At 45.1% G+C, this 26,111-nt stretch overlaps 1 protein-coding gene across 21 annotated transcripts in view; it reads right to left on the reverse strand.

The window, feature by feature from the left end:
• rap1gapa (RAP1 GTPase activating protein a) overlaps nt 1-26,111 on the reverse strand; it is a 448,318-nt gene that overhangs the window by 174,940 nt on the left and 247,267 nt on the right. For 11 of the 21 annotated variants that reach the window (XM_059952366.1, XM_059952382.1, XM_059952368.1 and 8 more), the window contains one exon: nt 19,379-19,472. In XM_059952366.1, coding sequence (XP_059808349.1) covers nt 19,379-19,472 — 94 coding nt within the window. Of the gene's footprint in view, nt 1-19,378; nt 19,473-19,747; nt 19,769-22,990; nt 23,078-23,543; nt 23,575-24,203; nt 24,289-26,111 lie in introns of those variants that run through there. The other 10 variants (XM_059952365.1, XM_059952376.1, XM_059952374.1 and 7 more) reach the window with 3 other exon arrangements.

The raw sequence follows: 26,111 nt of genomic DNA on the forward strand, positions 1-26,111 counted from the left end.
CACGACACGAACAGCACACGGCACGAACAGCACACGGCACATACAGCACACGGCACATACAGCACACGGCACATACAGCACACGGCACGAACAGCACACGGCACATACAGCACACGGCACATACAGCACACGGCACATACAGCACACGGCACATACAGCACACGGCACACCACAGCACACGGCACGAACAGCACACGGCACACCACAGCACACGGCACATACAGCACACGACACGAACAGCACACGGCACATACAGCACACGGCACATACAGCGCACGGCACATACAGCACACGGCACATACAGCGCACGGCACATACAGCACACGGCACGAACAGCACACGACACGAACAGCACACGGCACACCACTGCACACGGCACATACAGCGCATGACCCATACAGCGCATGACCCATACAACACACGGCCCATACAACACACGGCACATACAACACACGGCACATACAGCACACGGCACATACAGCACATGTAAGTACTAAAGTAGGAAAACATAGTCACAAAAAATGTGAGAATTAACACTGCGTCAGCGCAGCTGCATTTAATCTTGGAACAAAAATGGTATCACACAACTTCTGCTCAAACAATGAAGTATTAAAGTTATTGCCTGGATAAGATCACTGAGATCAATTTGTTCAAACAGCCTGATCTAACATGTTATTGTCAAAAAGAATTCAGTCAGTAATTCAGCTCTTCATTAAATACAACAGTCATTTGATTCCACACAAAAGCTAAGCAATATATTCTCCAACTTAATGCAAATATGTAAGAGCTTGAGGCATGAATGAGATTATTTTGTGAACTGTATCACTGGCATGCATCATAAACAAGGTGTTGTGTTACAATAGTTACCGTCACCCAGTCATTCTCCTGTGGGCTGATATTTCCTATCCCCCGCTTCTCTGCCATCAGGAAGTAGATACAGGAGTCTCAGGTCCCACACCACCAGATTCAGGAATAATTATCACCCCTCAACCATCGGGCTCCTGAAATGGCGTGTAGAACTTCACTCACCTCAACATTGAACTGATTCCACAACCTATGGGCTCACTTTCAAGGGCTCTGCAACTCATGCTCTCAATACTATTTATTTATTATTATTGCTTGGGGGATGAATGCAGGGGAGGGATATAGTTGTTCCTGAGGATAGGGTTTGAGTCTGGGCAGTGGTTTCAGTTGCCTCGAGTCTGCCGGACTGAGCGGTTTGGCAGATGAAAACGTGCCAGTAGATTCTTTTTGAGAAATGGCGTGCTGCCACAAAAGAGCAATGTCCATTGCCAAGGATTCCCACCATCCAGTCATGCCCTTTTCTCACTACCACTATTGGACAGGAGGTCCCACACCATCAGGCTCCTGAACCAACATGGATAAATTCACTCACCTCGCCACTGAACTGTTTCTGCAACCTCACTTACACTGCGCCTCAGGTTATCAATATTATTTATTTATTATTTCTTTCTTTTTGCCTTTGCACGATTTGTCATCTTTTCCCCATTGGCTCTTTGACCGTCTTGGTTTGTGTGCCGTTTTTCATTGATTCTATTTTGTATTTACTGTGAATGCCTGCAAGAATATGAATCTCAGGGTTGGATAATAAATTTACCTTGAACTGTAGCTGGGCTGTTAAGATTAAACTGGACTTTGTTGCCGTAGACCCCTGAGGCACTTGAGCTGTTGTTTAAGTATCTCACTGCAATGGCTGAGCCCTGGGTGCATGTGGGGATGATAGAGCACTCTCTGTTGTCAGGGACACTCACTGAGACAGTCGCCACGTGCTGCTGGAGGATTCAGGTTCAGATTCATTTACTTATTACCTTCCGTGTTGATCCCAGCGCTCACTCATCACAGGGGCTTTGGATCCTGGGCCTCAAAACTCGCCGTCAGACCCAAAAACAGTTACCTTGCCCCAAGCAGTAAAACTGATCACCACCTCCACACACCAAACCTTTACTCTTTTCCATAAATGCTCCCTGACCTGTCGAGTTCCTCCAGCACTTTGTGTGTGTTGCTCTGGACTTCCAGCATCTGCAGATTTTCTTGTGTTTGATATACTAATTTATCATTTCCTGTCAGAGTCACATTATGGGACCATTTTCCCTAGAGTGTAGGAGAATGAGAGGAGATTTAATAAGGGAATACAAAATTATGAGGGTGTGGATAGGGTAAATGCAAGCAGTCTTTTTTTTTACTGAGGTTGGGTGAGGCTAGAACTAGAGGTCATGGGTCAAGGGTGAAAGGTGAGATGATTAGAATCAGAATCTGTTATAATATCTCTGGCAGATGTTATGAAATTTGTTGTCTGGTGCAATTATAAAACTATATATAAAAAGTAAATATAAAAATTAAATTAAATAGGTAGTATAAAAGGAAAATAGTGAGGCTGTGTTCATGGGTTCATTGTCTGTTCAGAAATCTGATGGTGGAGGGGAAGAAGCTGTTCCTGAAACATTGAGTGTGTGTCTTCGGGCTCCTGTACCTCCTCCCTGATGGTAGCAATGAGGAGAGGGCATGTCCTGGGTGATGGGGGCCCTCAATGACAGATGTCACCTTTTTGAGGCATCACCTTTTGAAGATGCCCTCGATGCTGGGGAGGCTAGTGTCCATGATGGAGCTGGCTGAGTTTACCACTTTCTGCAGCTTTTTCCAGTAGGTGATGCAACCAGACGGTGATGTAACCAGTTAGAATGCTCTCCACGGTACATCTGTAGGAATTTGTGTGTCTTTGGTGACATACCAAATCTCCTCAAACTCCTAATGAAATATGGCCACTGTTGTGCCTTCTTTGTAATTGCATCAATATGTTGGCTCAGGATAGATCCTCAATTCTGACCCATTGATGAGGACTGATATGTGTCCCCTTGATCAATTCCTTGATCTTACTGACATTGAGCGCAAGGTTGGTTGCTGCAATACCACTCAACCAGCTGATCTGCCTCACTCTTCTACGCCTTCTTGTCACCAGCTGAAATTCTGCCAGCATATATTTGTAAGAATATGAATCTCAGGGTTGTATATGGTGACATGTACGTACTTGGATAATAAATTTACTTTGAACTTTGAAATGCGGCTGGACAGTTAAGATTAAACTGTTGCCGTAGTCCTCTTGAGGCATCTGAGCTGGGACTAGGCGGATTAATATTTCGGCATTGACTAGATGGGCCAAAGAACTTGCTTCAGTGCTGTAGCATTCTATGACTACATGCACAGATACTCCTGTGCTTAGCGTCACTTTATGGATACGTAATCAATTTATGTATACAAGTTATCTTACGTATCTATATTTATTGTTTTTTTAAATTATTATGTTCTTTCCATTATTGTGTTTTTTTTTGTCCTGTATCAGATCAGGAGTAAAATTACATATTTTTGTATGTAATTATATATATTACATATAGGAAGTCAAAATATTAGATATAAATATACAATGGTGGGGGTTCTTGAGTTAGAAAGTGCAGTGTATGAGAAGGACTCAGGCATCCTGGTAGACCCCTCACTATCAACATCTAGACAATGCGAAGAAGTGATTAGGAAGGTTAATCGAATGTTGGGCTATATAATGCGTTCAGTGGAGTTCAAGTCTAGAGACATTCTCCTTAAGCTGTATAATGTGCGTGTGAGGCCACACCTTGAGTACTGTGTGCAATTTTGATCTCCATATTGTGTCGGGGATGTGAAAGCTCTAGGGAGAGTTCAGAGAAGGGTGACTAGACTCATTCCGGGTCGACAGTGATGAGCTATGAAGAACGATTGAAAGAATTAATTCTTTTTTGCTTAAGTAGATGCAGAATGGGAGGAGACATGATAGAAGTCAAAATCATTACCAGAATAAGGAAAGTGGATGTCAGGGACGCCAGCCGCTACTTCAACATTAATTCATCATGGTCATAGGTGGAGGCTGGTTAAAGGGAGATTTCAGACTAACATCAGGAAGCATTTCTCTACGCAGCGAATTGAGGACACATGGAAAAAACTACTTAGTTGTGTAGTTGAGAGTAGTACCTCAGAGACTTTGAAATTTAATCTCGATAGTTGTTTCAGCACACTATGTGAACAGGAATTTGGTAAGCTTTGCTGGGCTGAGTGGTCTGCTCTTGTCAAAACCTACTAATGTTCTCCTTTACACATGAGTACCAGAAATGACATCAAACAACCCTGAATCTTAAACAGTAGACTTCAGTCCGTGAAGGACACCCGCTGGTCTGCAGAAACCGTTGGTTTTTCAGCCATCAAGACACCTGTAAACTGGTGCAGCCCAGGCTGCAGGAGGACCTACTGAGGGAAGCACTGAAGCTCAGTGCAGCCAGCACTAGGGCTTTGTGGGGAAAAACACACATTCTCAAAGACACAGAGATCTAAAGATGAACTTGTACATCGAACCATACAGTGAGGTGTTAACTGTTGTGGGGAGAAGCTGGAACATCCAAAGAAACCTATACAGTTCTGGGAAGAACGTACCAAACTGTTCACAGACAGCGATGGGAACTGGACCTCGATCACTGGGGCTGTAAAGCGATGCACTAACCGTTACGATATAGGGTTGTCCAAGGAACTATTCTAGGGTCACATGACTGTGGTTTCTTTCATTATAAAATATTTAAACTGCTGAATGTAATGACCATAAATATACCTGGACCAGATGGTCTACACCCCAGGGTCCTGAACCAGACAGCTGAAGAGATTGCAGAGGCATTAGTAATGATCTTTCAGGAGTCACTAGATTCTGGCTTGGTTCCAGAGAACTGGAAAATTGCAAATGCCACTCCACTCTTTAAGCAGGGAGGTGGGCAGAATAAAGGGAATTATAGAGCAGTTAGCCTGACTTCAGATGTTGGGAAGGTGTTGGATTACTAAGGATGAGACGCCAGGGTACTAGGAGGTGCATGACAAAATAGGCCAAAGTCAGCATTGCTTCCTTAAGAGGAAATCTTGCCTGACTAATCTGTTTCTGAGGACTGGAGTTCAGGATTTTTTGATGAAATAGGCAGGGTAGACAAAGGAGAATTGGTGGATGTTGTGTACTTAGATTTTCAGAAGGCCTCTGCCAAGTAGCAACATGTGAAGCTGCTAAATAAGGAGTCCGTGGTATTACAGGAAAGATCCTAGCAAGGATAGAAGATTGGCTGACTGGCAGGAAGCAAAGAGTGGGAATAAAGGGGATCTTTTCTGAATGGCTGCCGGTGACTAGTGGTGTTCCACAGAGGACGGTGTTGGGACTGATTCTTTTCAAGTTATATATGAATGATTTGGATAATGCAATTCATGGCTTTGTGGCCAAGTTTACAAATGATAAGGAGACAGGTGAAACAGCAGGGTGTTGCAGAGACAGGGAGCCTGCAGAAGGACTGAGATAGATTGAGGGAATGGGCAAAGAAGTGGCAGATGGATTATAGTGTTGGGAAGTGTATGGCCATGCACTTTGGTAGAAGGAATAAAGGCGTAGACTGTTTTCTAAACAGGGAGAAAATTCAAAAATCAGGAGGTGCAAGGGAGTCCTTGTGCAGGATTTCGTATCAGTTTCGTTGCAGGTTGAGTCAGTGGAGAGGAAGGCAAATGCAATTTATTTATTTACTGAGATACAGTGCAGAATAGACCCTAGATTTAACCCTAGCCTAATCATGGGACAACTTACAATGACCAATTAACCTACCCACAGGTACGTCTTTGGACTGTGGGAAGAAACCAGAGCACCTGGAGGCAACCCACGTAATCATGGGGAGAACTGGATTTTAGAAGGAGGGGGGATCTCAGCGAACTGAACAGACTGAGGTCCTCCTTTGGTCAGGGCCGACCATGGATGTTTTGTCCCAGCTGTCTACGTGAGACACAGACCTGGGCAGTACGATATGGAAAGCAAGCAGATGCCCATGTAGCTGGCTCCTGCTCTCCACACGGCTGATGGTGGAACTGGCGGTACTGCAGGAGTTGCCAGTCAGCATTGAACCCAACATAGGACTGCTTCAGGGGCTGCAGCTCTGGAATTTTCCCTCAGGGTTTACTCCTGAAGGCTTCCTTAAGGCACAAGGCAGCAGAGGTTTGAGATCAGCGTTTTCCTTCTCCCTGATGAGTTTGCCACCCGTGGCTGACGAGCTTCACCTGCCCAAAGCGCCAGAACCCCTTTGTGCCTTCCCCTGCCTGGTGGTTCCACCGGGCCCAGTAGCTCAGCCACATGTGACAGCCAAGAGCTGACTTGGTTGTCAGAGGCTATTTGAGACACACGCCATCGGGAGCAATTAGTCCGGGTGTCACAGGTTACAGGGAGAAGGCAGGAGAATGGGATTGGGAGGATAATGAATCAACCACGATGGAGTGGCAGAGCAGAATCAAAGGGTTGAGTGGCCTCATTCTACCCTATCTCTTACATTTACCCCTGTAGTATCTCAATGCACCGATGTCATGAAATGATCTGTATGGTCAGAATGCAAAACAAACGTTTATCACTCTACCTTGCTACACGTTGGCAATAATGAGCTAATGAACTAGGAAGTCAAAACTAATTTTGATGATAAAGGCTGGCTCTGTTATAGGAGTCAAACTGGACACACTGGAGGCTGTGTTAGAACAAAGGACCCTCCGGAAAATCCTGGCAATTCTGGACAATGTTTCTCACCCTCTGCATCCCACCTTGGCTGAACAGAGGAGCACTTTTAATAATAGACTAAGACAACTGTGCTGCTCCAAAGAGTGGTATATGAGATCACTCTTACCCTCGGCCACTAGGTTCTATGGTGAGTCAAACTATCACTGGGGAAGTGATGGGCCCCTCCTGTTTGAGGCAACTTCCTTTTTATTTCTTACTTTGCTGCTAATATCTGTATGTTTGTCTATCAGTGCAATTGTAACGCTAATGTGACATTGTAATTTCCTTTGGGATCAATAAAGTATCTATCTATCTTTACATCAGAACGGAGAGCAGGAATACAACTCTGGCCCACAGCATCTCCTGGGGTACACCTCTCTTGTTAACCCCCTCCCTTCCTTACTGGAGTTTAGAAGAATGGTAGGGGGCAGAAATCTTACTGAAACCTACTGATGTAGAGAGGATGTTTCCTATAGATTAGGACTAGAGGGCATAGCCTCACAATAGATGGACGTCCATTTAGAACAGATGAGGAGAAATTTCTTCAGCCAGAGGGTGGTGAATCTATGAAATCCATTGCCGTAGACGGCTGTGGAGATCAAGCCATTGAGTATATTTAAAGCTGAAGTTGATGGTTTCTTGATTAGTTAGGGCATCAAAGGTTACCGGGGGAAGGCAGGAGAATGGAATTGAGAGGGATAATAAATCAGCCATGGTGAAATGATGGAGCAGAATCGATGGGCCAAATGGCCTAATTATACCCCCTATGTATTATGGTCTTATAGCACAAACTCAGCATTCATTATTCCAGAGATCTGAATCAGATTTTAGGATGAGATCCAAAACAATCGCTCTTTAAACACACTGTTTGTAAGCAAATGCCTTTGAGCATATCATCCTCGACAGAGCTGAGAAAGTAAATGAACACAACAGATGGAATTTCCGCTGTGACAATCTGCATCTTTCCAGCATCTCATTGAGACTGTCAGCAGTGTTAGTGGATTTATCTTTCACTCACTATAAATTGCCTAGGCATCAGACTGCACATGAACAAGTTTACGGGGTTTGCAATATTCAAAGATTTAACAGAGGGAGCTTGGGGCTCTTCAAAATCAGAATCAGGTTTAATATCACTAACACAAGAGATTCTGCAGATGCTGGAAATCCAGAGTAACACACACAAAATGCTGGAACTCAGCCGGTCAGGCAGCATCTACGGAGAGGAATAAACAGTCAATTTTTCAACTGAGACTCTTCATCGGGGTCAATGCCAAAATGATGACGTCCTGATGTTATCAGACGTATTAATGAAGGGTCTCAGTCCAAAACATTGGCTTTTGTTCTCTCCATAGGTGCTGCCTGACTATCTGAGTTCCTCTAGCATTCTGTGCCTGTTACTCTTAATAACACCTGAAAAATGTTCCGAAATGTGTTGTTCATTACCATCAGGTCAAATAACAGGTAAATGGGCATCGGTCACACTTACAAATTGTGCTGTTAAAGTAAAGATCGGAATTGTGCAAATCTTAACAAATTCATAAACACAAGAGGTTCTACAGATGCTGGACATCCAGAGTAACACACACAAAATACTGGAGGAGCTCAGCAGGTCAGGCGGCGTCTATGGAGAGGAATTAACTGTCACCATTTTGGGCCAGCCGAGTTCCTCCGACTTTTTGTGCATGTTGCTGAACAAAGGTAATTGCTTCCATTGTCGAGTTTTTTTTATTCATTTAGAGCAGGTGTTCCCAACCCTATCATGAACTGAGGAGTCCGTGGAAGCCAGGTTGGGAACTCCTGATTTTGAGATACAGTGTGGAACAGGACTTCCCACCCCAAATAACCACACTGGCCAGCAGCCCGCCTACTTAACCCCACCCTAATCATGGGACAATTTACAATGACCAATTCACCTACCAACCAGTACATCTTTGGACTGTGTGAGGAAACCGGAACACTCGAGGAAACACACACGATCACTGGGAGAACGCACAAACTCCTTACAGACAGCGTTGGGATTGAACTCTGAACTCTGGCGCCCTGAGATGTAGTAGTGTTCCCCTAACTGCTATGCTACCGTGACCCCCTAGTTAGTCCCATGCATTGGATCCTCTCATGATTGGGGTAAAAAGCAGACAACCTTACACTACAGTATGCTGCAGATCTGGAATTCTCTCTCTGCAGATTCAGCCTGACCCGTTGGGTATTTGCAACACTTCCAGTTTTAATCGAGCACTGAACTCCTCCAGCATCTTGTTAGGGAGCGACTCACTGGTGTGACCCTGCCTGAGTTCATTTCATGCTGCAGTCCAGACTGCTAAGTGACTACATGGCCTGCTTGCCCAGAACACCCTCACTGAAGCCTGGGGCCTCCCCGGACGACACACATGGATTGGAGAGCATTCTGACTGGTTCATCACAGCCAGGTATGGGGGCTCCAGTGTACAGGGTTGCAAGAGGACGCAGGAGGTGGTAGACACAGCCAACTCCATCACAGGGCATCTCCAAGAATGCAGCATCTACCACTAAAGACCCTCACCATCTGGGTCATGCCATCTTCTCGTTACTACCATCAGGAGCCTGAAGATACACTCTTAATGATCAGAAGCAGCTTCTGCCATCTGATTTCTGAACAGTCCATGATCTTATCAACACAATTAATACTTGAAAACCCCCTTCTAACAAGCTAATGACAGCGGTGAGAAAACCACCTTTATCGAACTCCGTCCGTCCAGTGTCGACATGACGGGTCCCACCGGATCGGGAGAGTTCGGGTGCTTTACCCACAGCCCAGTCTGAGTGGATACTGTGTAAATGCTGCCCACTTGCAATTACCCGTCAGTAACAGATCGTACTCTGCATACAATTATAAAGAAAGTATATTTACACATTTCAGCTTTATTGAACAGTTAGTAGGAAAAGAAAAGAAATGAAATAAAAAGGGCCTATTACAGCTCACCCAGTCCACATGTGCACATTAAGCTGGAGCTCATTTTGAAGTTGTCTTTAACTCACACGCTGGACCCACAGACTACATGAAAGCACACACCACCTTCCAAATGTCGCTTGAAAGCCTTCTCACCCAAACGGGTTCTCCCACGGGAATATTTGTCCTTCCTCCTTGAAGCCATTCATCTGCACAAAGCACCTCGTGCAACAGGCCACCTTTCCCCGTCTGCTCCCAACTCCCTCAAAAAGACCTCGACCCACACCCTTGTCCGTCACAAAAACCTCTCCGCCCAGCATTCTCTAGAACCTTCTCCCAATCCCACCACCCTGACTGGCTGACAAAACATTCCTAAGTTAAACAACAAAGCCCCTTATCTCAACTCAAACCCAAACAGGCTGAAAGCAGAACAGACTGCTCTTACAGAACAGCTAAAATGAAATCCCCACAGCATAGCAGTAAAAATCTTAATCAGGTGTTGCGTACCTTTTATTAGTCCTATTATTTCTTATTCCTTTTTTTATTGTAAACACAGGAGACTTTGCAGATGCTGGAAATCCAGATCAACACAAACAAAATGCTGGAGAAACTCATCAGGGTAGGCAGCATCTATGGAAATGAATAAACAGACGATGTTTTGGGCCAATACACTTCATCAGTCCAAATGAAGGGTCCCAGCCTAAAACTTCAACTGTTTATAGATACTGCCTGACCTGCTGAGTTCCTCCTTTTTATTGAACTGTTTTTGAATTTATAACTTACAGTAATTTTATGTCTTTTCACCGTACTGCTGCCTTAAAACAACTAACTACATGCCACTGAAGTCAGTGATAATAAATCTTATTGAAAATATTGAACATTAATGTAACACCGAGCTGTTACATTACACTTGCAAACGCCAATGTTGTGTTACTTTTACCAATGAAATAATATATTTTGTTATTCATTCAGAGATACAGCATGGAATAGGCCCTTCGAGCCGTAACCCCCGACAACCCCGAGTTAACCAGCCTAATCAGAACAGTTTACAATGACCTGGTACTGTATGTCTATGGACTATGGGAGGAAATTGGAGGGCCCGGGGAAAACCCACGCATTCGATGAGGAAAGCGCACAAACTCCTTGCAGAGGGTAGAATTCCAAATTTCAATGCCCCAAGCTGTAATCGTGCTGCCCTCACCACAGCACCGTCCAGGATAATAAAACCTATTGTTGGAATTTTACTTGCTTGATCATGAACTTGGCTCAACTGTAAAATAGGTTTTTAAACATTAAGTATACCAGGCATCAAAGTGAGTGTGCTTTATTAAACAAACCTGGAAGGTTAATGGGCCGGGCGGTCGTTGAACTGCCAGGGGTAAGGGTAAAGCTGATTCACCAGCACTATCTCCGGTTTGTTCTGCAGAATATTCAGATCGTCGTAATTGAAGGGAGGGGAGGGAGGACAGGGTAGAGATTGAGAGTGAGGGGAGTGAGTGAGGGAAGCGTGTTGGAGGGAAGGCAATGGAGGTGGGGTGAGTGGGATGGAGTGTGAAAAGGGGAAATAGGGGTAAGGTAGGGAGGAGAGGAAAGAGAGCGGGAGTTGTGGGGAGGGTGAAGGCAGGAGGAATGGGGAAGGGCAATGAGTGTAAACTGAGGAGGGGAACGAGGGTGAGGTGGGGGGAGGGGAGAGAAAGGGTGAGGGTGGGGGAGAGGGTGAGGGGAAGAGAGGGGAGGGGAGAAAGGGTAGGGGGAGAGAGGGTAGGGGAGAGAGGGTGAGCTGCAGGGAGAGAGGGTCTGGGGGAGAGAGGGAGGGTGGGGGAGAGGGTGAGGGCAGGGGAGAGTGTGAGGGGGAGAGAGAGGGTGAGGGCTGGGGAGAAGGTGAGGGCAGGGGAGAGAAGGTGAGGAGGAGAGAGAGGGTGAGGGCAGGGTGAGAGTGAGAGATGGTAGGGAGAGAGGGTGGGGGAGAGAGAGAGTGAGGGCAGGGGCGAGAGAGGGTGAGGGTGGGGGAGAGAGGGTGAGGGGGAGAGAGAGGGTGAGGGTGGGGGACAGAGAGGGTGAGGGGGAGAGAGAGGGTGATCTGGGGGTTAGAAGACAGGGAATGTGAGGAGTAGGGGAGGAGAGGACGTTTAGATTGTCGGGATGATGCCAAGGGTCAGGAGGGGTTGGGTGAGAGGTGATGAAAGTGAGCAGGTGAGAGAAATAATGTACAGGATAAAGAGTTTGAGCAAGGAACGGGGAGAGAGGAATTCTTGCCTGAAAATGCAGATTATCACACACTATCAGCTTGTATTTCTCTGTACATTAATTTAGATACCACAATGTATCCACTGTCAGTGCGTTCTTCGACAACTAAACAGCAGTTCCATGCTTCAGACTGAGGTAGAACGCCAGACTGCATGTTAAAAGCTTCTGACGGGAGAGGCGCCGGAGGCGGTGAGTGTCAGCCACAGGAGGAACTCTCACAGCACTCAGTGAGGCTGCATCTTCACCTGTCACCACTGCAAGTCCAGCGCTTGGGGACTCTGGCCCAGAGTCCTTGAATTTCAATCTTAATGTTGGTTTGCCACTGCATCAGTGGAAGAGCAGATCTACATTAAAAATTAACCTGCACTTCGTCTGATGAGAAAAGCTCAAAATAAACATGAAAGCACACACACAAGCATAAATATGGCACTCTCTGAGCTGCAGTGCTCTCTCTACTCCCCAACTCAGACATCCTTTAGATTAGCTCATCACATGACATTGACCACTCGTGTATGTCACTGAACCTCAAAGGGTTCAGTTAGAATACTTTTCCCTGAAATTTAGAACATGGAACATAGATATCCACAGCACCTTACAGGCCCTTCGGCCCACAATGTTGTGCTGACCATGTAACCTACTCTAGAAATTGCCTAGAATTTCCCTAGAGCATAGCCTCTATTTTTCTAAGCTTTATGTACCTATCTAAGAGGCTCTTAAAAGACCCTGTTGTATCCATTTCCATCACTGCCGCTGGCAGTGCATTTCACATACCCATCGCTCTCTGTGTGTAAAACTCACCCCTGACATCCCCTCTGTACCGATTTCCAAGCATCTTAAAACTATACCCTCTCATGTTAGCCTTTTCAGCCCTAGGAACAAGCCTCGGGCTATTCACATGATCAACACCCCTCATCATCTTATACACCGGATCAGGTCACCTCTCATCCTCCGTCACTCCAAGGAGAAAAGGCCAAGTTCACTCAACCTGTTCTCATAAGGTGCACCCTCCAATCCAGGCAACATCTAATCAGTTTATTACTTGGAGTTAAAATTACCATCTGCTGATTCCGGTACGGGAGCAGAATCTGGTGTTGCAGCCCAACAATTGAACCTCTTGACCATGTCTGCAAGCTTTGCTGCCAGATGATTGGTCAATCAGATATTGAGAGTGTCCTGATCAGCTGCAACACCACCTGACACTGAAATTGCAAGGCATTTGACTGCAAGATACTACAACGGATTGTGAGGACTGCTGAGAGAATTATTAGGGTCTCTCTTCCACCCATCAGGAGCACTGTGTACGCAGGGCCCTTAGCGTTGTCAGTGACCCCTCCCATCCATCCGACAATCTCTTTGACCCCCTACCGTCAGACAGGAGGTACTGTAGCACTGGGACAGGGACTGTTAGGGTAGGAAACAGTTTCTTCCCCCGGACTTAATATAACTGAACTCCCTGCCACCACCCGGGTCTCTTCACCTAAGAAGTGGCAGGAGTGTTGTACTGTTTACTTTTTGACTTGTGTCGTAAATGCACCTTATTATTTGTTAATTTATCTGTAGTGATATTACTTTATGTGCTGTGCGTGAATTATATGTCCTGTGTGTGTTCACCTAGTCTGGAAGAACAATGTTTGGTTTGGCAATACAGTTGAATGACAGTAAACTTGAACTTGATATTCACATTAATGAATTAATGAATTAATGACCCTGTGCCAAGTACATTTGATTTCCCAGCTTTTAGCTTATGTATTTTGAGAGGACCGGAAGTGACGGCATTGATGAATACTTATTTTTGTGAGATATTATAAACAGCCCACTTTTTTTTTTCCTTCTCTTTTGTTTGTTTTTTTTCTTTTATATCACTTATTAGCTATAGTTATTAGATTAGATTAGTTAGTTCTGCATTATATAAATTTTTTTTTGTTTTTTTTTCTTTCTTTTTTCTGTTTTTTTTTATATTATACATTATGAAATATTTAGATTTACTATGTCCATACATATATCTTATGGCTTATGTCTTGGTAAACTCATTTATATTGTAACTATTATGTATGTTTTTTTTTTCATATGTAATGGAATGTGTATGTTGGTAATTTCTTTATCAATATATCATCTGTATTTTGTCCATATTATTAATATTAATAAAAAGATTTAGAAAGAAAGATATTCACATTAATGAACAGGTGTACCTAATAAAGTGGTGTGTATTATATATAATGGATTCTGAGTGTAAATTAAATACAGTGAATTCTGAGGGTAATGTATGTTAAATGCAGTAGATTCTGAGTGTAATGTTTATTAAATACAGTGGATTCTGCTTAATTGGGACACATTAGGACCAATACATTTTGGTCCAATTAAATGACTGTCGCAATTAGCCAAAGATTCATGGAAAGAGTTAAAAAAAGAGTTGAAAAGACAAACTACCATTTAACTGAGCAACAAATTATGTATTTAAATGAAACACAGAACAAGTTAGAACATCACCAATACTACTACAGTGATGTAAAACTGAGTATTAGTTCCTACTTGTTATCAATGGAGGAATGAATCCAGTGTACGCAATGAACAAAATCAACGCAGACAGTGAGTGCAGATAATGGACTGCCTTCATACAATGTGTTGAATGATGCATCTTCTATTTTTATTGTAACATTAAAGATGATTGATGATACCTTCAAATTCTTTATGGTTTCTTACTTATTAAAGCAGTGAAATCGTTTCATTTTCACTTTCAGACATCTCTGGCATCTCCAAGCTGGAGTGCTTGAAACCACAGCGGGAAGGACAGTTCCAAATTGTCTTACTGCTTACTTGCCACCAACTACTGGTGACAAAAGTCACTGCTTTTTGAACACACAGCTGTCACTATTTAAAAACTGCTCGTCCTAATCGTGATGTAGCGTCTAACGCCCATATAAAGCGTGCATGACCTACAGTAATCAGAATCTGTTCGGCAACAGTCTCCTGCCCCAGTTAAGCAGCATAGTGTCCCAAATAGAAACATAGAAAACCTACAGTACTATACAGGCCCTTCGGCCCACAAAGCTGTGCTCAACATGTCCCTGCCTTAGAAATTACTAGGCTTACCCATAGCCCTCTATTTTTCTAAGCTCCATGTACCTATCCAAAAGTCTCTTAAAAGACCCTATTGTATCCGCCTCCACCACCGTTGCCGGCAGCCCATTCCATGCATTCACCACTCTTTGAGTAAAAAACTCACCCCTAACATCTCCTCTGTACCTACTCCCCAGCACCTTAAACCTGTGTCCTTTTGTGGCAACCATTTCATCCCTGGGAAAAAGCCTCTGACTATCCACACGATCAATGCCTCTCGTCATCTTATACACCTCTATCAGGTTACCTCTCATTCTCCGTCGCTCCAAGGAGAAAAGGCCAAGTATATTCAACCTATTCTCATAAGGCATGCTCCCCAATCCAGGCAACCTGCTTGTAAATCTCCTCTGCACCCTTTCTATGGTTTCCACATCCTTCCTGTAGTGAGGTGACCAGAACTGAACACAGTACTCCAAGTGGGGTCTGACCAGGGTCCTGTATAGCTGCAACATTACCTCTCAGTTCCTAAATTCAATTCCACGATTGATGAAGGCCAACACACTATATGCCTTATTAACCACAGAGTCAACCTGCGCAGCTGCTTTGAGTGTCCTATGGACTCGGATCCCAAGATCCCTCTGATCCTCCACATTGCCAAGAGTTTTACCATTAGTACTATATTCTGCCATCATACTTGACCAACCAAAATGAACCACTTCACACTTATCTGGGTTGAACTCCGTCTGCCACTTCTCAGCCCAGTTTTGCATCCTATTGATGTCCTGCCGTAACCTCTGACAGCCCTCCACACTATCCACAACACCTCCAACCTTAGTGTCATCAGCAAACTTACTAACCCATCCCTCCACTTCCTCATCCAGATGATTTATAAAAATCGCGAAGAGAAGCGGTCCCAGAAAACACAACTGGTCACCGACCTCCATATAGAATATGACCCGTCTACAACCACTCTTTGCCTTCTGTGGGCAAGCCAGTCCTGGATCCACAAAGCAATGTCCCCTTGTATCCCATGCCTCCTTACTTTCTCAATAAGCCTTGCATGGGGTACCTTATCAAATACCTTGCTGAAATCCATATACATTATATCTACTGCTCTTCCTTCACCAATGTGTTTAGTCACATCCTCAAAATAAACAATGAGAATTCCGACAATTTTCTCAATTAGTTTGTGTTCTTTCAGAGCTATCTCCAATATGCAGCTGCCCTGATTACCCAATGGCCCAGTTAACTGGAATCGACCACGTATAGAAAAAAACAAGGAGATAATGTGTCGTCTAACCATTTCACATTAATGTTTATCTTCCTTCAACGTAGTTCCATTTTTGATATAACTTTATTTTTTTTTACTGAAATACAGCGCAGAATAGGCCCTTTGAGCCATGCCACCCTGCAAACAGCTGATTTAATCTTTCATTTACAATGAGCGATTAACTTACTAACTGGTACATCTCTGGACTGTGGGAGGAAACCAGAGAACCCCGAAGAATCCCACACGGTCACAGGGAAGATATACAAACTCCTTACAGACAGCGGGGAGAATTGTTACTGACATTTCCCAGACAATGCAATTCCCTTTTTCAATAATTCCCCATTTTATTCAAATTTCATTCAAATTCAGATTAGTCTGTTTGTCATATACGCCAGCAGGCAGTGAAACCTCTTCCCCTCATCTCACCTGCCCATCACCTCTGTCCAGATCTCCTCCTCCTTCCCTTTCCCCCATGGTCCATTCTCCTTAAGTCTTCCACCTATTACCTCTCAGCTTCTCACTTCATCCCTTCTTCCACAACCTATCCACCTTCCGCTTCACCTGATCAATTGCCAGCCAGCTTGTATTCCTCCCCCTCCCCTTCTGGTTTCCTTCGCCTTCCTTTCCAGTCCTGATGAAGGATCTCAGCCCAAAGTGTTGACTGTTTATCCTCTCTGTAGATGCTGCCTGACCCGTTGAGTTCCTTCAGCATTTTGTGCGCTTTGCAGTGAAATTGACTTTGTCTGCCTTCACACTGACTTGGTAAAGCAGCAGATTAAGGACCCACCCCACACCGGACATTTTGTCTTCTCCCCCTCCTATCAGGCAGAAGGTACAAACGATTGAAAACACATAACCCCGGGGCAACTTGGCCAGGCAACATCTATCTGCAGATTTTCTCGTGTTTGTGATACACCACCCGGCTCAAGCATCCTGGTCCTACCTCACCATCATCAGCGCTATTTCCTCGGAGCTGCGCAGGTGTGCGGCCTCGCAGAAACCGAAATGCTCCCGCACACATAGCCTTCACGGCCATGCAGCTGCAACTTTCTTTTATATAATGTTAATATAAAGTGCCATGCAGTTTTCAGGCTGCGTAAAAATTTCCTGCTCAAACCAATGGTTGGTTCTACACTGCTGTAAAAAGATTAGAGGGAATGATGGTTATAAGATATTAAAAAGACCTTTCATATGGTAAGGATGAACTTTTGATCTTTCAATCAACTTCATTCTGTTCCTTGCACTTTACTTGTCTCCCTACACTGCACTTTCTCTGTAAATGTAACATTATATTCTGCTTTCTGTTTTGTCTTTGTTTTTCATTATCTAGATGTACTTATAAATGGAATGATCTATTATAGCTCATCATTATCTGCTGTCTCATATGATGTGGGTGACCACGGTCTTTCCGTGACCATGACTGTTCTTGGCAAATCTTTCTACAGAATTGGTTTGCCATTGCCTTCTTCTGGGCAGTGTCTTTACAAGACGGATGACCCCGGCCATTACCAACACTCATCAGAGATTGTCCGCCTGGTGCCAGTGGTCACATAACCAGGACTTGTGATCTGCACTGGCTGCTCATACGACCATCCACCACCTGCCCCCATGACTTCACGAGACTCTGATCGGGGGTGGGGAGAGGAGCAAAGTAGGTGCTACACCTTGCCCGAGGGTGACCTATAGGCCAGCGGAGGGAAGGAGTGCCTTACACCCCCATTTGGTAGGGACCCTAACTTAATATATGTCAAGAATGTATTAGTATATGGCATGCAAAGAAAAAGCTTTTCACTAAGTGCTGGAGGAACTTAATAAGTCAGTTAGAACTATAGACGGGAATAAACAGTCACCATTTTTCTGAGATCCCTCATCACCTATAGATCCTGTCTGACTTGCTGGGTGCATTTCTCTGGATCTCCAGCATCTGCAGAATATTTCCTGTTTAACTTGTAACCTGATGATGATATGAGGGTGAGGCCTTTGTCAGCCAGAGTTGACCATGGGTATTGCGTCCTGGCTGTCTAGATATGCAAGCCAGGTCAGTACGATATGGAGAGCAAGCTGTTGCCCGTGCAGCAGGCTCCCCCTCTTCACGCATCTGATGACCCCAAAGGAACGGCAGAGACTGATACAGTTTGGCATTAGCAGCGTCACAGGAGTTGCCAGTCCGCGTTGAACTCAACACAGGACTACCTTAGGGACTCCAGCTCCAGAATTTTTCCTTGGGGTTTACTCCCAAAGCCTTTCCCATAAGTGGGTACAGCTGCAAGGCAGCAGAAATTTAAGATCAGAGTTCTCCTTCTCCTACCCTAGGTGAGCTGCCTCTGAAAGTCCAAGCTTAGGTCCCTGTCACGCGAGGGGGAAATGGGCAAGGCCTCTGGTGAAGCTGTATAGGCTAATCCCTTAAGCAGTGGATTGCAGAAACATCGACGAACTCCAACCATGCCCTCGAATTTGCACGATGGCGATGGGCGGTCATCGAGGGCTTATGCTCCACTCAGAGCTGAGGGCCCAAGTAAGCAAGCAAGCTGAACTGCCAACCTCGGCTGACGAGCGCCATCTGCCTGAAATTCTTGTACAAGTGACAGCACTGTAGTAATGACCCACTCCTTGCTCATTTAAAGTTTTCGCAGTAAACTGTGTTCATGGTGCAACTACAACAGAATGGTATAAAGTGTAATAGTGCAAGCTGAGGTAGTGTGAAAAACAATACAAAAGTAGCGTTCATAAAAGAGGTAGAATATGGGATGGAGGTATGAGCAGGTTCTTGGCCCAAAACATCGACTCTTTATTCCACTCCACAGATGCTGCCTGATCTGTTGAGTTCCTCCTGCATTTTAAGTGTGTTACTCTGAATTTCCAGCATCTGCAGAATCTTTTGTCTTTATGATAGAGGTGCCATTTGGTCTGCTTTAGCTATCACTAAATAAATAACTATTAATCAATAATTTAGTATCAGCGAGTACAGCTGATTCATATTCTGATGTGAGATGGCTCTGCCTCTGAGCATGCTCAGTTCCTTCCAGGAGAAGACCAGTCATTGAACAAGATGAGGCATCTTACATTAAGGTCACTCCAAAACTTCCAAGGTTCGATCCTTACTGTTTGCTTGCTCATGCAAGAGATTCTGCAGATGCTGGAAATCCGGAAAAACACACACAAAATGCTGGAGGAACTCAGCAAGTCAGACAGTATCTATGGATGATGGGGGATCTCAGACCAAAATGTCGACGGTTTATTCCGCTTTATAATGTAAACCGTTCACAACACACGAGGCAGTCCCTACCTTGTGATTGGGCCGTGTTGAGTACAGTGACTGTAGTTCTGGGCTTGGAGGTTCTAATGAATTGGAGATGTTGTGGTCCACTCCGTCATGCTTCCTGTGTGAAGAGAGCAAGTGATTGGTTAGTACAACTTTATTTTGAACTCCATTTTACAACCACCATCATTCTTCTGATCTTTTCTCCAGTAGCTTCTCGTGTGGGGTTCAATTACTGACATAAGAGTTTGGAGTCAGAATTGGCCATCAACCAACTCTTTATGCAGTTGTATCAGAATCAATTTCATTATCACCGGCATACAGGATGCTGTGAAATTTGATCTTTTGTGGCAGCAGTACAGAGCAATACATAAAAATACTATAAAGTACAAACACCAGAGATCCTGCAGATGCTGGAAACCCAGAGCAACACACACAAAATGCTGGAGGAACTCAGCAGGTCAGGCAGCATCTGTGGAATTGAATAAACAGTTGACATTTCAGGCCGGGATCCTTCATCAGGACTGGAAAGAAAGAGGGAAGACTCCAGAATCAAAAGGAGAGGGGAGGGAAAGGAAGACAAACAAGAAGATGATAGGTGAACCCAGGTGGGTGGGAAAGGTCAAAGGCTGGAGAAGAAGGAATCTGATAGGATGCTCCTCTTAAATATTTTACCTTTCACCCACTTTCTACAAATAACAAATTTCATAACTCCCTCTAAGGCATCCAGAGGACATAGAGAGTTGTTTGTCTAACAAGGGGAACAAGACAAAAATCCCACCCTTTCCTGGTACAAGTAGATGCTTTACATCACAATCCAATAAATAGTTAAACCAATATTACGAATAGTATTAGGTCTGAGCAGAGCACAAAGCTCAAAGAAAAATGGGTCTCAGAAGTCCGAAGGATGGAGAGGAAGTTTCCTATAGTGGGAGAGTCTAGGACCGGAGGACACAGACTCAGAATAGAGGAATATCCCTTTAGAAAAGAAATGCAGAGGAATTTCTTCGGTTAGAGAGGGCAAAACTGTGGAATTTATTGCCATAGAAGGTTGAATAAGCCAAGTCATTGGGTACATTTAAAGCAGAGGTTGATAGGTTCTTGATTAGTCAAAGGTCATGGAGAAAGGCAGAAGAACAGGGTTAAGAGGGATAATAAATCAGCCACGACGGAGTGGTGGAACAGACTCAATGATTCAAGTGTCTTATGGTCTGTGTCTTATGTCTTTAGGACTTCAGTGTCTTGATGTGCTACTGGGAATCTCTAATCAATATTCCTTTTCTACAATGACACCAAAACCCCTCCACTACCCTCCCTAAACTGACCTAATTGTACTCACACTAAAGTTCAAAGTCAAAGTTCAAAGGGCATTCACAGTAAATACAAAAAGCACAACGGGACCAGTAAAAGACCACACTCAATAGGATGGACTAACAACCGACCTGCAAAAGACAATAAACTGTGCAAATACAAAGAGAAAGAAGAAAAAAAGAAATAATAATAAAAAAAGAAATGAATAAGCAATACATATCGAGATCATGAGATGAAGAGTCCTTAAAAGTGAGTCCATTGGTTGTAGGAACAGTTCAGTGAAGTGGTGAATGAAATTATCTCCGCTGGTTTAGGCGCCTGATGGTTGACGGGTAGTGACTGTTCCTGAACCTGGTGGTGTGGGACCTGATGGTTAAGGGGTAGTGACTGTTCCTGAACCTGGTGGTGTGGGACCTGATGGTTGAGGGGTAGTGACTGTTCCTGAACCTGGTGGTGTGGGACCTGATGGTTGAGGGATAGTGACTGTTCCTGAACCTGGTGGTGTGGGACCTGATGGTTGAGGGGTAGTGACTGTTCCTGAACCTGGTGGTGTGGGACCTGATGGTTGAGGGGTAGTGACTGTTCCTGAACCTGGTGGTGTGGGACCTGATGGTTGAGGGGTAGTGACTGTTCCTGAACCTGGTGGTGTGGGACCTGATGGTTGAGGGGTAGTGACTGTTCCTGAACTTGGTGGTGTGGGACCTGATGGTTGACGGGTAGTGACTGTTCCTGAACCTGGTGGTGTGGGACCTGATGGTTGAGGGGTAGTGACTGTTCCTGAACTTGGTGGTGTGGGACCTGATGGTTGACGGGTAGTGACTGTTCCTGAACCTGGTGGTGTGGGACCTGATGGTTAAGGGGTGATAACTGTTCCTGAACCTGGTGGTGTGGGACCTGATGGTTGAGGGGTAGTGACTGTTCCTGAATTTGGTGGTGTGGGACCTGATGGTTGAGGGGTAGTGACTGTTCCTGAACTTGGTGGTGTGGGACCTGATGGTTGAGGGATAGTGACTGTTCCTGAACCTGGTGGTGTGGGACCTGATGGTTGAGGGGTAGTGACTGTTTCTGAACCTGGTGGTGAGGGACCTGATGGTTAAGGGGTAGTGACTGTTTCTGAACCTCGTGGTGTGGGACCTGATGGTTGAGGGGTAGTGACTGTTCCTGAACCTGGTGGTGTGGGACCTGATGGTTGAGGGGTAGTGACTGTTCCTGAACCTGGTGGTGTGGGACCTGATGGTTAAGGGGTGATAACTGTTCCTGAACCTGGTGGTGTGGGACCTGATGGTTGAGGGGTAGTGACTGTTCCTGAACCTGGTGGTGTGGGACCTGATGGTTGAGGGGTAGTGACTGTTCCTGAACCTGGTGGTGTGGGTCCTGAGGCTCCTGTATCTTCCTCCTGATGGCAGAAATGAGAGGAGGACATGGCCTGGATGATGGGGGTCCTTGATGCTGCTTTCTTGTGACAGTGCTCCATTCAGATGTGCACGTAGGGTAGGTTTTACCCATGATGAACTGGACCAGGGATGAAATGGGAGACCCATTGCCTGCTTACATCTGAAATCTCATCAGGCAAGGATTTTGGTTTTTTTAAGAACCGTAGTCTCATTCAGATTCAGATTTATTTAGCACAAGTATGTTGTTTTTGCGAACAACCAACAGAACCTAAGGACGTGCTGGGGTTGGGCCACCGGTGTTGCCACACATTCTGGCACCAACGTGACATGCCCACAACGTTCAGCAGAACAACACAAGCTACTACAACAGAACAAAACAACAGAAGCCCCTTTCCCAGGCTGCCACCTATCCACCCAGTCCAACCCCTTTCCCAGGCTGCCACGGGACCTCCAGTCCTTGGCCTGCAACCTCCAACCCCTGGCTCAGACTGGTAGATATCACACCTCTGACTACCCCAGGACTTACTGACCACTGGGATTTGACCTTCTGGCCTTGCAAAGTCCCTTCATAGTGATTTTACCTAAACTAACATCTCTCTCTGATTCAGCAGAACTGTGATCCCTGCTTTGCTTCTGGGTTTCAATAGTAAGAGGTAACACATCTACTACCCTACCTACATGTGCTGCACCGCCGTTGCAAACATACTCTTTTAGACTGTTACTTTCAAGCTCAAATTTATTTTCATTCATCCATTTCGCCATGCACCACCAAATTAAACAACGTCCCTCGGGACAAAGTTGCAAAGCACAGTACAAAATAACTCACACGCATGACACATCCAGTAATATTACCACAGATAAATTAACAAGTAATAAGGTGCATGAATGATACAAGTTAAAAAGTGAACAGTATAACACGACTGGTGCTTCTTACGTGATGAGACCTGGGGGGGGGGGGGGTTCTGTGGTCTTCCAGCCCGAGGGAAGAAGCCCTTTTCCACTCTAACAGTTCTTGTCCTAATGTTACGGAGTCTCCTGCCTGATGGTAGGAGAGTCAAAGTCCGTAATGGCTTAGGGTAATTACACAATCCTACAGCAAGGACATTGTAAGGTTATTAAAATATTGCAATAATGAGACTAGAATTATGAAGAAGTTTAACCCCACTGCAAGGATGTATTTTTAACTTGTTCAGACCGACATCACCTTCAACTTCAAATCCCAAGGTAATTGTGGAAAGCACGAATATAAAACAGCCGATGCTTTTGTAATCACCTTCCGATAAAGCAGTTGGAATTCTCGCTAACTTACAGGAAGTCTGCCGCAGTGTAAGAGATTCACTCAGACGTTTTCACCACAGCAATGGTCCGGAATGTCTTTGCCTTATTTCAATACCTCAGTGGGATTTCTGAAGTTCTCGCAAAAATCGCAATGAACAACAAGATATTCTATCCGAAATAATAACGGTTAAATATAGAAAAGTATTCACCTGAACACTGAGGTCTTTAAAGCACAGTCTGCTGCAGGTGGGTAGAAAAGAATACACTTTGTAAACGCAAGTAATAAAAAAACACAAGTGCCCTGTATCGGCTGGTCTGTTCATCCGCTGCAAAGCTTTGAACCAGCTTGAAGAATTAGAAGCACTTTGTGTTTCCCCAGTTCTGCTACAAGGAGGGAGGGAGGGAGAGAGAGAGAGTTTGGGAGAAAGAGGGAGGGAGGGGGAGGAGGAGAGGGGGAAGAGAGGGGAGAGAGAGATTGGGGAGGGAGGGAGAGATGGACAGGAGGAGAGAGAGAGGGGGAGAGAGAGGGTGAGAGAGGGGAGAGAGAGAGGGGGAGAGGGAGAAAGGGGGAGGAAGAGAGGGGGAAGAGAGGGGAGAGAGAGATTGGGGAGGGAGGGAAAGATGGACAGGAGGAGAGAGAGAGGGGGAGAGAGAGGAGAGGGGGAGAGAGAGAGAGAGGGAGACAGAGGGATTGGGGAGGGAGGGGGAGAGATGGACAGGAGGAGAGATAGGAAAGAGAGAGTGATATGAGAGAGAATGTGAGAGAGAAGAGGGGAGACAGTGAGAGAGAGGAGATAGAATGCTAGGTGAAAACGTGAGAGAGGAGAGAGATCAGGGAGAGAGAGTGAGTGAGAGAGGAAGAGACGCACGGTTAAACTCTTTTCCGAGTGAGAGCGATTGAGCCTCTGAACATCCACCGTCTGAGTGTTTGCTTTGCATTTATGATGTGCGTCTTAATTAAGCAGTCCTCTCCAGAAGGAATGTTGCCATGCCAACACTTTTTTTGGGACTCAGCATCAGCCCCAGGGATTCGGTGTGGGTGGGGGTTTCGGTGAGGAATAATGAGAGAGAGCAGGGTGTGGGGGCAAAGGGGAAAGGTGAGGGGGTGGGACCGGGGAAGCTGGAGAAGGGGAGGTGGAAGAGAATGATGTGCAGGGGGAGAGGGAAGGTGAGTTGGGGGGGTAGGAGGGGAATGGGGAGATAGTGGGGGGAAGGAGAGGGTGAGAGGAAATGGGGGAGGAGAAGGAAGAAGGAAATTCAGTCACCTTAACACTGAACTGATTCCACAACCTACAGACTCACTTTCAAGGACTGTACACCTCATGTTCTCAGAGTTAATTTTTTAAAATTTATTTTGTATTTGCATGGTTTGTCTTCTTTTGCTTGCTCGTTATTTGTCAGTTTGTTAGGAACAGCTTCTTCTCCACCATCAGATTTCTTAACAGACAATGATGACTACCTTGCTATTTTTGCGATACTTATTTAAGCTTATATATATCTCTTATTGTAATTCATAGTTTTCGTATGCATTGTAATGTACTGCTGCTGCAACACAACAAATAACATCACAGATGCCGCTGACATTTCACCTGATTCTGATTCTTCTGGTGTAGTTTCTCATTGTTTCGATCGTACTTCTCTGTCCTACTGTAAATGCCTTCAAGAAAATGCATCTCATGGTTGGATATGGTGACAAGAAAGCGCTTCAATAATAAACCTTTGAAGGGAAGAGGGCAGTGGGTGAAGAGGTGTAGACACGTGGAGAAGGATCGGAGGAAGACAGAGTTAGCAGAATCGGGTGTAAATCACTGATCCACCATCAAGGACATTTGTACAGAAAGATGCTGGTGAAAGGACCAGTAATATCATGAAGAATCCCACCCACACTGCTCATGGACTGTTTGTCCCACCCCCATCAGGGAGGAGGCCACGTAGCATCCACATCAGGATCACCAGACTCAAAAACAGTTACTTTCCCCAAGTAGTAAGGCTGATCAACACCTCCACCCACTAACTCACCCCTCCACACCCCCAACCACCACTACTTTATCATTTCCTGTCAGAGTCACCTTATGTACAGACACTCCTGTGCCGAACGTCACTTTAGGACCATACAATCAATGTATATAAGCTAATTTATGTATTTATATTTATTGTATTCTGTATGTTACTGTGATCCATCAGATCTGGAGTAACAATTATTTCATTCTCCTTTACATGTGTGTACTGGAAATGACATTAAACGATCTTGAACTGGGGTATGTTTAATAGCCTCTCAGATTTCATTAATATTGTATCAGCATTTCTCCAGAGGAGTCCCTTGCTTTTTCACTTGTAGGTAGAAGTGCTTTAATGCAGTGAGTGTGTCTCGAGTATCTGAGGAGACGGGACCGTCTGTGAGACATGAAGGGGAGTCAGAAATGCAGAGCTAAAGGCAGAACAGGCCCTTCCGGCCCAATGAGCTGCTCCACTCAGCAATCCAACAATTAACCCTCGCCTAACCACAGGGCAATTCACAACAACCCACTGACTGGCACAGCTTTGGAGTGTGGGAGGGAACCGACATGGCCATGGGAGAACGGACTGAGCTCTGAGCTCAGACACCCTGGGTTGTACTGGCATCGTGCTGGCCGGTATACTACTGAGGCACCCAGGTCTTGTGGGGGACCGAGCTGAGACAGATAACCAACAGCCCTGTTCCCAAATGGGGACAAATGCATTGCAGTGGATCACAATTTGAAATAAATTCTTCTGACAGCTTCATAAATAAATGAAGG

This window comes from Hypanus sabinus, chromosome 27 (genome assembly GCF_030144855.1).
Source record: "Hypanus sabinus isolate sHypSab1 chromosome 27, sHypSab1.hap1, whole genome shotgun sequence".
NCBI classification, from domain to species: Eukaryota; Metazoa; Chordata; class Chondrichthyes; order Myliobatiformes; family Dasyatidae; genus Hypanus; species Hypanus sabinus.